At 27.5% G+C, this 13407-nt stretch overlaps 1 protein-coding gene across 1 annotated transcript; it reads left to right on the top strand.

Moving 5' to 3' along the window:
• The first annotated feature begins 5296 nt into the window (after window positions 1-5296).
• On the top strand, window positions 5297-5872 carry LOC124935422. The gene has a single exon (XM_047475855.1). It carries the CDS (start codon window positions 5297-5299, stop codon window positions 5870-5872), a length of 576 nt encoding a protein of 191 aa, XP_047331811.1.
• Window positions 5873-13407: the final 7535 nt, after the last annotated feature.

The raw sequence follows: 13407 nt of genomic DNA, 5'->3' as shown, positions 1-13407 counted from the left end.
TAACACGGTTTTTACACGTTTAATACGTTTTTGACATGTTTAAACACATTTTGACATGTTTAATACGTTTTCACACTTAAAACACATTTTCACACGTTTAACATGTTTTTCACGTTTTTGGTGTGTTTAACATGTTTTTGATATTTTTAATACGTTTAATATGTTTTTCACACGTTTTGACATGTTTAACATGTTTTCACGTTTTTCACACGTTTAACATATTTTTCACGATTTTTGCACATTAAACACGTTTTTGGCATGTTTAACACGTTTTACACATTTTTGACACATTTAACACGTTTTTCACATTTTGGCACGTTTAACACGTTTTTCACATTTTTGGCACATTTAACACGTTTTTGATATTTTTAATACGTTTAACATGTTTTTTACATGTTTTGATAAGATTAACACGTTTTTACGTTTTCGGCATGTGTAACATGTTTTTTATATGTTTAACATATTTTTCACACATTTAACACGTTTTTGGCACGTTTTACACACTTTTGGCACGTTTTACACATTTTTGGCACGTGTAACACTTTTAACATGTTTAACACGTTTTTGGTACATTTAACACATTTTTGGCACGTTTAACACATTTTTCAAGTTTTGGCATGTTTAACACATTTTAAATATGTCACAAGTGTGCTAAACGGGCCAAAATGTATTAAACATGTCAAAATGTGGTAAATGTGCCAAAAATATTCAAGCGTGTTAAACATGCTAAAAATGTGTTAAACATACAAAAACGTGGTAAACGTGCCAAAAACATGAAAACGTGTTAAATGTGTCAAAAACATGTTTAACGTGCCAAAAATATGATAAACGTATTTAATATGTTAAAAACGTGTTAAACATGTCAAAAACGTAAAAATGTGTTAAACATGCCAAATAAGTGAAAAACTTGTTAAATGTGCCAAAACGTGTTAAATGTGTCAAAACGTGTTAAATGTGTTAAAAATATGTCAAACGTGTCAAAAACGTAAAAAACATGTGAAACGTGTCAACAACGTATTGAACGTGTTTAATATGTTAATAACATTTTAAACATGTTACAAACATGAAAACGTGTCAAAAACATGTTAAATGAGTCAAATATGTGAAAAACTTGTTAAACGTGCCAAAACGTGTCAAAATGTGGTAAATGTGTCAAAAACATGTTAAACGTGTCAAAACATGTTAAACGAGCCAAATATGTGAAAAAACTTGTTAAACGTGCCAAAATATGAATAATGTGTTAAACGAGTCAAAATGTGGTAAATGTGTCAAAAACATGTTAAACTTGTCAAAAACGTATTATACGTGTCAAAAACATGATAAACATATTTAATGTGTTAAAAACGTGTTTAACGTGTTAAAAATGTGTTAAACGTATCAAAAATGTGTTAAACATGCCAAATAAGTGAAAAACTTGTTAAACGTGCCAAAACGTGTTAAACATGTCAAAATGTGTTAAATGTGTTAAAAATGTGTCAAACGTGTCAAAAACGTAAAAAAACATGTGAAACGTGTCAACAACGTGTTAAACGTGTTTAATGTGTTAATAACGTTTTAAACGTGTTAAACGAGCAAAATATGTGAAAAACTTGTTAAATGTGCCAAAACGTGAAAAGCGTGTTAAACGTGTCAAAATATGGTAAATATGTCAAAAACATGTTAAACAAGTCAAAAACATGTTAAATGTGCCCAAAACATGATAAACGTGTTTAATATGTTAAAAACGTATTAAACGTAACGTGTAAAAAACGTAAAAACTTGTTAAACGTATCAAAAATGTGTTAAACATGCCAAATAAATGAAAAACTTGTTAAACGTGCCAAAACGTGTTAAACGTGTCAAAAACGTTTTTAAAATATGTCAAACGTATCAAAAATGTGTTAAACATGCCAAATAAGTGAAAAACTTGTTAAACGTGCCAAAACGTGTTAAACGTGTCAAAAACGTGTTAAAAATGTGTCAAACGTGTCAAAAACGTAAAAAAACATGTGAAACGTGTCAACAACGTGTTAAACGTGTTTAATGTGTTAATAACGTTTTAAACGTGTTAAAAATATGAAAACGTGTCAAAAACATATTAAACGAGCCAAATATATGAAAAACTTGTTAAACGTGCCAAAACGTGTTAAACGTATCAAAATTGTGATAAATGTGTTAAAAACATGTTAAAACATGTTAAATGTGTTAAAAATGTGTTAAACGTGCCAAAAATGATTAAAATGTTTAATGTGTTAAAAACGTGTTAGATGTGTCAAAAACATGAAAACGTGTTAAACGTGTCAAAAACGTATCAAAAACGTATCAAAAACGTGTCAAAACGTGTTAAACGTGCCAAATATGTGAAAAACTTGTTAAACGTGCCAAAATGTGAAAAACGTGTTAAACGTGTTAAAAACGTGAAAGCCGTGTTAAACGTGTCAAGGACGTGAAAAACGTGTTAAATGTGTCAAAAAATTGTTAAACGTGCCAAATACGTGTTAAACGTGCCAAAAACATAAAAACGTGTGAAAAACATGTTAAACGTGTTAAACATGTTTAATGTGTGAAAAACGTGTTAAACATGTCAAAAACGTGAAAACGTGTTAATTTGGAATTACAATTCCGACCTAAAAAGATTTGAATTGAGAACTCTCAAATTACACTATATTGAATTCCATTGGAATTCTAATTCGTATTCCAATTCTTAATATTAAAGTGTCTAACAAACATAAGAATTGGAATTGGACCCTCCAATTCCCAATTCCAATGTTAATTCCAATTACAGAGTTATCAAACACACCCTAAGACAAACACTTGGCGCACATACTTAAATTTCTCAGAAATTTGATATTTGTTATCTAACCAGAGCTAGTTGGTGCTTTCTAGAATTTAGAAGGAACATGAAGTCCTCTTCAAACTATAAATGTAAAAGACCTTAGAAATAATTAGAAATAAATAGATGAGAAAGATGATTCAAGGAAGAAGAGCGTATCTAATGATGGTTGATGTAGTCATCAATGTCGACGGATGTTGGCTAGATTAGCCGTTCGAGGTCAACGACTGTAGAAGAATTCATTGCGAGTTGCGACAATAAAACATGCGAGAAGAACATTCTTATTTAATAGGTATATATCTAAAATACAATTACATAATTAAGTTTATTCAATATATATAATGTATAAAATCATATAGAATAATATTAAATTAATGTAATAATTAGAATTATTTATCCCATCAAACAATATTTCATATTTTAACTTATTATAATTATTATTTTTTTACATAAATATAAAAATAATTTTATAGAAATAAGTGATTATTATATATATATATATATATATATATATATATATAAATAAATAAATAAACTATCTTCATTAAACTTGACGAATTTATTCGAATTTGAGTTAAAATTATAATTTGTGTTATTTGAAAATAATTATTTTGAAGAGGTATATAATATTTTTAGTAAAATTACTTTAAGTATATTAATATACAAATAAAAAAATAAAAATTTAAAATATAAGATATTTTAGTATTTTGTTTAATAATTTTAATGATATTTAAAAAAAAGTGTTAAATGATATTTTTAAATATAAGTTATTTAAATAACCCTTACTCATCCCAAAAACTAAAAACTGTCCACCTACTTTATTGTAAATTCAGGTAGTTCCAAGTGAAATTAATTAAACATATTAATGTCTTAGAATTTTAAAAATAAATTGTAATGGATAATGAATAATTACAAGTTTCATGGTAATTGAGTCAATCCTAATGGAAAATTTTAATCCAACAAACAAATATGAATCTCTAATCATTTCTAATTTCTAATTGATTCAAAATTTTACTAATCAACTAGTTTTTCCTAAATTTAATCTAATAAAAAAGATTTCTTAATAAAAATTAACAAGTTAATTTGGTATTATTTAGTTAGTTACAGATATTAGGCATTGATACACATTAATTTATTTAGATAAGAAATTGGTTTATTTATTTAATTGTTTTAACTATTACTATCTCTTCAAATCAAATAATTCCAAAAATTGAAATATAAAGGTAAATTTATATTTAGGGTTAAAATTTTAGAAAACTAGTTTCCAAAAATTTAGATGGATTTTTTTTGGATTTGAATTAATTATTTGGAAATTGCATCAGATATAAATAGTTTACTTATAAATTATTTAACCAAAATTTTCTCTAAATAAATGAGTTAAATGTATTTTAAATAATTTTGATTAAGTAATAGATAAAAAAAAATTGAATTTTAAATAATTTATATATATATATATATATTTGTAATAAAAAATAATATCATAAAATATAAAAATAATAATTTATTATATAATTTATATTAATAATATAAAATTATTATGCGCTTATTATATGTTTATAATATTTTGGTAAACAATTTAGAAGAACTAGGGGACAATAAATTTAAATATTTTATTATATAGTCTTAATTATTAACTTATGTAAATAAAACTATTTAAATAATCTGATGATATCAGACAAGCCCTTATTAACTATATATTAATGAAAGTTACAGTGTGTAATGAGCTAAAAAAATATATATATTAAATATCAAAATCTTTCCTCTTAATCGTTAAACTTATTTTTTTTTAATTTGGTGTATTATTTTAAATAAATTTTAAATTAAGATTATTCAAAACAGTGTTCAACCATATATTTCATATTTCTTTGACAATAAAATATGTTTTATTTATCATAATCATAGTTTAAATTTAAAATAAATTTAATTATTTTTATATTTAGGCATGACTCAAGTTATTAATATCTTTAAATTTTAACTAGATATATATAATATATATTAGAATGTCAATATATAATAAAGAAATGTATATTTTAACAATATATAAATCACCTATAAAAAAAAACTAATCAAATTGATCTTATATTACAAAAAAAATAAAGTCCAGCTAATTTCATATTCATCCACCAATTACATCTTATATAAATTAACCTGTATTTATAAAAACAAAGTTATTAATTATATATAAACGAATTTTAATATTAAAATATTATTTCAGTAAGATTTGTTGACATCCCTCATAAAATTAGGATATATATCCAATATCTAACTTATCATTAAAAGAGCATTATATTGAATAATAGGAAACTAATTCCTATTTCTAATCCTTTCCATAAAAACTTCCATAATATAATTAATTCCTATTTCTAATCCTTTTCATAAAAACTTCATAATATAATTAGTCAATCATTAGCCTATAAATAAACCTTAATTCTTCTTTCTCTCTACACTTTTAACAACTCTAAATTTGTAATATCAAATTTTATGATGGAACTATTTGCGCGTTCTTTTCAACATATTCATGCCACCATCAAGTTCGACGACACCTTCAAAATTAATGAACTACCTACATATAGCATCTCTCTTCATATGATAACTATTAAGGAAGAATGGAGTCGTTCAATAGAAGGCCAATTGATGATCGATGAGGAAGATATTGGCCCAGAAGTTTGGACAAATTTAGAGCACATTCAAAGACATGAGATTGCAATGTATGTTCAAGAATGGCTTCGAGAGTCAGATGTGCAGTTAAATGGAAGGAAAAAAGTAGGTGAAAAGATTAATAATATCTTACGAGAGTGTCCGATCATGTGTTACTTCTCGTTCTGCGCCCGTTTAGAATACGATATTGATGAGATCATGGATGAGAATAAATCAATGGCATCAGACAGGGAGGAGAAAGATATGTGCGCGATTTGTTTGGAGAATTATAATGTTGGAGATGAGATTAATTCGATGCACCATTGTCCACATCAATTTCACTATGGTTGTATTAAGAATTGGATGAAGATTAACAATTCTTGCCCTTTGTGCCGTGAACCTATATTGTCTTATATGTATTAAATATATCTCATTAATATAAAATCATATGTTTTCCTTCTGCTATCATATAAGAGTTTATCTTTTTTGTGTTATCTATATATAAAATTAAGAATTTGTTATTTTATTTTTTTGTTATCTATATAATTAAATACCAATAAAGATATAAAATGTATACAAATAACAATTTTGATAAAAAAAAAACCTTATTAAAACTAAATAAAAAAATTATTTTTTTAAATGGTTTAAGTATATTAAAAATAATAAGAATTGTTTAAACACAATAACAAAATATGATATGAAAAAAAAATTATTATACATTCAAGTTACCCAATATATTATCGAGCTCTTAGTTACTCAAGAAAAACAATTAACTCCCCGACCCAAGGGCGGAGCCACCCATGGGCTAGGGTGGGCTCCAGTCCCACCTAACTTAATATATTTTTTTAATTATGGTGGGTTCTACCCAATTAAATTAAAAAAATAAATAAAACAAAGTGAATAAAAGTCCCTTTAAAGAATGATCAAACTTCTCATCCGGTTAAAATATTTTTTATTATGGTGGGCTCCACCCAATTAAATTTAAAAAAAATAAAACAAAGTGAATACAAATCTCTTTAAAGAATGATCAAACTTCTCATCCGGTTATTGTTATATTATTATATTATATAATATAATATATTATATTATATTATAGTTTTTTTTATAAATATGCACAAAATTATTCTTTTTTTTCTTAAACGTTTAATACATTCATCAAATCTTCCGAACACATATGATCGATGATTGTTACCGGAGGAAGTGGAAGTTGAACTAATGTTACGCATTGCAAGATCGACTTAACTAAAGACAACTTTATACTTCTTAATGTTGATCACATCTATCAACTTGCTGAGAAATTCTATCATCTAGATTTTGATGCACAAGATTTGCACAACTTGAGAACACAATATGCTCACTATGAGCTTGACATGCCCGTCAATGAAAGATTTCAGAATTTATCAACTATTTCTGAATTATGTCGAAGATTAGTTGAGACAAATAAGTCAAAAACCTACAATTTGATCGATATGTAATTTTATCATTTGTTATAATCTATGAAATATAGCTATATTGTTTACTTATACTAATATATTTATTTAATTGACAGGTTGATTCGTCTTGTTTTAACTTTTTCCGTTTCTATAGCAACAACGGAACGAGCATTTTCAGCTATGAAGCTCGTGAAAACAACTCTTCGTAACAAGATGGAAGAAAAGTTTTTAACAGATTTTATGATCGTCTATATTGAACGAGAGTTGTCTGAAAACATTGATAATGATACAATAATTAAATAATTTTATTTTAAGAAGAATAGAAAGGCACAACTTCAATAATGTGTGTTTTAAATGTTTTGAATGTACTATTTTGTTTCATAATTTTATAAAGTAAATGTTTATACATCTTTTATTTTATATGTTTGAATTTATTAATTTATTGTATCAATTACATGGGAAAAAACGGAGGATAGAAAGATAAATATGAGATGCAAGTTGGAGTCAGCCCCAGGTAATTTTTCATCCTGGCTCCGCCTCTGCCCCGACCTACTAACTATCTACAATAATCTTTGAAATCGTCGGTGTAGACACTCAAATTTTACACCCTTCAAATTTATAATTTTAAAAATTCACGTCTATAAAAATATATTTTCTAAAAATTTATAAACGGGATGATTGCACGTAATTAAAAATATATAATTAACTCGAAAACAGAATTGCGTCGACCAATTTTCGAATTAATTATATTCCGTACTAATTCTTAATAAATAAAGATAAAGATTATAATAATATGAGTAAAATGATAATAATAATAATAATAATAAATAAATAAAAATATTTTTTTTTCAGAAAAATAATGGTCAAAGTAAAAAAAATAAGGTAAGCTAATTTGGTCTTTAAAAACATTGTAAGACATTGTGACATAGTTTTCTTACTTAGCTATTCTCGACTAAAATCCGACAAATAAAATAGGGTGTTTTGAGAAAATTTGGAACTTTTGATAGAGTTCACAGTTTGTGACAAATAATACATTGAAATGACCGCACATAAGAATACTTTCGGACTGTGACTCACGGCCCGTGTGACGAGTTAGTCTCGGACGGTTTCTAACTGAATTTTAGAAACCGTCGAATAACTACTCCTGCATCATAATCGCGGATAAATATATGATTGGCTTCTAAAGACGATCATAACCTATGGAGAGAGTGTTTCAATATATAGTCTTCTCTTACCATTCCAAACGGTCATATAAAGCCGTTACTAATATTTATTATCTGTAACGACTTTATAAGGCTGTAAATGTTATCGAGGATAGTCTAACGAGATTAACACATACTTTCTCCATAAAGTTTCTTTTCAACATTGTTTATGTCACCTCCCCTGATTTCTCTTCAATGACAAGCATCAATATTCATTTTTCTAGTCTATATATTGCTCTTCCCTAGGGCGTTTAGGGATTTGAAGAAGAACGTCTCAAGTTGCAGAAACCTTTTATCCACGAGTAGGAGTGAGCAAACGGGTAAACACAACCCGTATTACCCAACCCATATTCAACCCAAATTAAATTTACCCAACCCATAATTCAACCCATATTATTTACTAATATGGGGGTTGGGTATGGGTTAGATTGAGTATGGGTTGGGTAACCCAAATTATTTTATTTTTATTTTTTTATTTAACATGTATTTGACTCATTTAACACATTTTTATTCGTTTAACACGTTTTTCACGTTTTTGACATTTTTAATACGTTTTTCACACGTTTAACACGTTTTTGACACGTTTAACACGTTTTTGGCCCGTTTAACACATTTTTGACACGTTAAACACGTTTTTCATGTTTTTGGCATGTTTAACACGTTTAACACGTTTTTGACACGTTTGACACGTTTTTGACACGTTTTTGACACGTTTTTGACACGTTTTTTCACGTTTTTGACACGTTTAACACATTTTGACACTTTTTTGGCACGTTTAACACGTTTTAATACGTATAACACGTTTTGACACGTTTAACATATTTTTCACATTTTTGACACGTTTCACACGGTTTTGGCACGTTTTGACACGTTTAACACGTTTTCGACACGTTTAATACATTTTTCACATTATTGACACATTACACACGTTTTTCACATTTTTGGCACGTTTAACACGTTTTGACACGTTGAACACGTTTTCCACGTTTTGAGACGTTTAACACGTTTTGACACATTTTTCACGTTTTCGACACGTTTAATACGTTTTCGACATGTTTAATACGTTTTTCACACATTCAACACGTTTAACACATTTGACACGTTGGACACTATTTTCATGTTTTGACATGTTTAACACGTTTTTAACACGTTTGACACATTTTTCATGATTACGACACATTTAACACATTTTGACACATTTTCACGTTTTTGGCACGTTTAACACGTTTTGACATGTTTAACATGTTTTTCACGTTTTTCACATTATTAACACGTTTAACACGTGTGTAACATGTTTAACATGTTTTCACACGTTTTTGGCACGTTTAACACGTTTTGACACATATTCCACGTTTTTGGCACGTTTAACACGTTTTCCTCGTTTTTGGCACATTTTGATACGTTTAAAACGTTTTTGACACGTTTGACATGTTTTTCACATTTTTGACACGTTTAATATGTTTTTCACACGTTTGACATTAAACGTGTGAAAACGTATTAAACGTGTCAAAAATACCAAAACGTGTTAAACGTGACAAAAACGTGTTAAAACTTATCAAAACGTGTTAACGTGCAAAAAAATATGTTAAATATGTCAAAAATATGTTAAATGTGTAAAACGTGTTAAAATGTCAAAAACGTGTTAAACATGCCAAAAACGTGAAAAACGTGTTAAACATGTTACAAACATGTTAAACGTGTTAAGAATGTGAAAAACGTGAAAAACATGTTAAACATGTCAAAAACGTATAAAATGTACCAAAATGTGAAAAACGTGTTAATGTGTGAAAAACGTGTCAAATATGTCAAAAACGTGTCAAATATGTCAAACACGTGTTTAATATACCAAAAACGTGAAAAACATATTAAATGTGTGAAACACGTGTTAAACGTGTGAAAAATATGTTAAACATATCAAAAACGTGTTAAAATGTTAAAAACGTGTTAAACGTGCCAAAAACGTGAAAATCGTGTTAAACTTATCAAAAACGTGTTAACGTGTTATATTTGTCAAAAACGCGTTAAACGTATTAAACATGTCAAAAACGTGTTAAACGTGACAAAAACTTGTTAAACGTGCCAAAAACGTAAAAATGTGTTAAACGTGTGAAAAACATGTTTTAAGTGTGAAAACGTGATAAAAATATTAAAAACGTGTTAAACGTGCCAAAAACGTGAAAATCGTGTTAAATATGTTTAAAACGTGTTAAACGTGCCAAAAACGTGAAAATCGTGTTAAACTTATCAAAAACGTGTTAACGTGTTATATATGTTAAAAACGTGTTAAACGTGCCAAAAACGTAAAAAAAGTGTTAACCTTGTCAAAAACGTGTTAAACGTATTAAACATGTCAAAAACGTGTTCAACGTGACAAAAACGTGAAAAACGTGTTATTAGTGTGAAAATGTGTTAAACATGTCAAAAACATGTTAAACGTGTCAAAAATGTGAAAACGTGTTAAACGTGTCAAAAATGTGAAAACGTGTCAAAATGTGAAAACGTGTGAAAAACGTGTTAAACGTATGAAAAACGTGTTAAACGTGTTAAAAACGTGTTAAACGTGTGAAAACGTGTTAAACGTGTGAAAAACATGTTATAAGTGAAACGTGTTAAAAATATTAAAAACGTGTTAGATGTATGCAAAACGTGTTAAACGTATGAAAATATGTTAAACATGTCAAAAACGTGTTCGACTTAAAGTTGGAAGATGATTAGTTTATATTGGATTAATAATAGAGAATTAAACTAAATTTATATAATTTGGGTAATTTGGGTAACCCTAACTTAACCCAAATTAAACTCAACACATACTCAACCCAACCCATATTAACCAACCCAAATTAATATTTTGGGTTAGGGTTGGGTTTGGGTAAACCCATATTATGCTCACCCCTATCCACGAGTCCATGAAATCGAAAGTGCGTTTATTTTGATTATTATGTAATGAACAATTAGGTTGCCGTTACCATTTGATTATTGTGTATTTCTTGGTGTCTCAGACTTCTAAATACAAACTTTACCGGTTTAGTTTTAGGTGAGAAGCTAAATGACACGTTTAATGAGATTAAGAAGGGGAATCCATAGAATAGGAGGTCGGGCCTGGGGCGTAAGCAGCCATGTTTCTCTTTGAAACCAAATTTGATGTTTGGTGGTTTTGGTTACATATAAAATTGACTGACATGGCTTGATATTTGATTTCATTCACTTGACAACCAGCCAACTGCAAGTCTGGAACCAAGTTTGGACATTGATCAACTAGAAGACCGGGAGGATTATTTCTTGGCATGTGAAAAGCTTGAAAGTAAGTAAATATTACCCAATAAACATGCTCACGTTGATGGCCAAATATTGACGTCCTCTTGTGGTGGCGGACCCAAAAATATTTTCTCGGGGGCCAAATGTATATACATAGTAACCTAGCATTTATTTGGCGATCAAATAAATGCATTTTCTAATTAAAATTTTACCTGGTAATTACATAAAAATACTAATCAGCACGATTACTACATTATTTTTGTCCATGAGTCGGTACAGAAGAAGACAAATTTATTCTACGAGATTCTATTTCTTGGATGAACTATTATCTGATAAATACTAAATACGATAATTAATTGGTTGGACGATAATTAATTGGTTGGAAATGAGCATTATCCTTCTTGCACGAACATTTATACTAATTTGATAAGGGTATTACCACCCGTCAGCTCGATGAACTAGTCGCTGAAACTTCTGCTGCTTTGACAACGAATCATCCTAATTATGCCTCTCTTAGTCCCCTCCCTATGTATTCTCTTTATTATCTATTGGTTAGTTTTGATATGTTAACCTTTTATTGGCGATTGGATGTTCCGTGAGTGTTTTGGCTAACGGAGCTAACGCTTGGTTAGCTGATCTGGTGTCATTCGCGAGCATTCTGAAGCGTTGGATGAGTATTCGATGCTCATCTCTAACATACGCGGTTTCAAATGTACCTATCTCACAAGATTTCGGGTACATTCGATTACGAATTTTATTTTTATTTTAAAACCTTAAGGGATTGTTTGAAATTGATTTTTCTTTCACATTTTTGTCTTTAATTTTAAATCTTTTTAAATACACAAAATATTAAAATAGACAAATATTTTACTAATTTTTTTATTTATTTATTCTATTATATTTTTAAGGATAAATAAATAATTATGGGATGAAATAGTACCTCATTTTATCTTAAATTATTTATTTTTATCTTTGATTTTTTTTCTAAAATTATTTTAAAATAAAATAAGTAAAACATTTATTCCAAATATATTTTTTTTTTTACTATTTTCCATAATTAAATTGATTAATTATTACAATAATTAATTGTTTTAATTGAGTTTTTGTCATGGAATTATTATTTTAATTTTATTTATTTAAAAATAATTAATTTAATTTTATTAATTGGTGTGTAGATTTTGAGTGTTCACACCAATTTATTTTTCTTCTTCATTTATCACAAATGTACAATGAGCAACAAATCTTATTAGTTTTATCTGCATAGGGTCTATAAATGAAAACTATGTAAAATGAGATTGAAACATTTGATTAAAGTCCTTTAAACTATACAATGACAGATCCAAAATTCAGAGTTTGGGTGGGCTCCAAATTTTTTTTTTTGGGTGGGCTTAAAATAATAACAATAAAATTTTGATTAAAACAAGTGAATAAAGATAAATTTTATCATCATAAACAAAAAATAAATATATTGATTTTTTTTAACAGTTAAATGATAAAGTCATATTTTCACCGTAAAAAAAAGAATTCGGAACGGGCTGCCTACATAGATCCGCATATGACTAAAGATTCAAACGAATAAAATTTGAAGGAAACAAAAACACTCAATAAACTAATTGTATTCTTTAACAAATTCATTTATATGTTTTCGCGCCATGTCATTTTTAAATTATAGTTAACCGTTATAAAATTTATCCATTTTTGAATAAACTTATTATATTTTTTAACAAATTCATTTACATATTTTCGCGCCATGTTTTCGCGCTATGTCATTTTTAAATTATAGTTAACCGTTACAAAATTTATACATTTTTGAATTTGATTGATACGTTTAACTCGATAAGTAATTGATATACATGTTTTATAATTAGAAAAGCATTATATATTTTTAAAAATTCAAGAAATCAATTTCAATTTAGTAAGTTTTTATTAGGAATCTGGTCATAATCATAATAATTTATTTTTAAAGTTGAGATTTTTATTTTATTTTCAATGCTAATACTAAGATTAGCCCATTTTCATGTTTCTCTAGATAAAATGAATGTGAGCTCAATTCAAGGGAAAATAATTC

This window comes from Impatiens glandulifera, chromosome 4, assembly GCF_907164915.1.
Source record: "Impatiens glandulifera chromosome 4, dImpGla2.1, whole genome shotgun sequence".
Lineage (NCBI taxonomy): Eukaryota > Viridiplantae > Streptophyta > Magnoliopsida > Ericales > Balsaminaceae > Impatiens > Impatiens glandulifera.
Note: the sequence above shows the minus strand (reverse complement) of the source record. Positions and strands in the feature narration are given on the sequence as shown.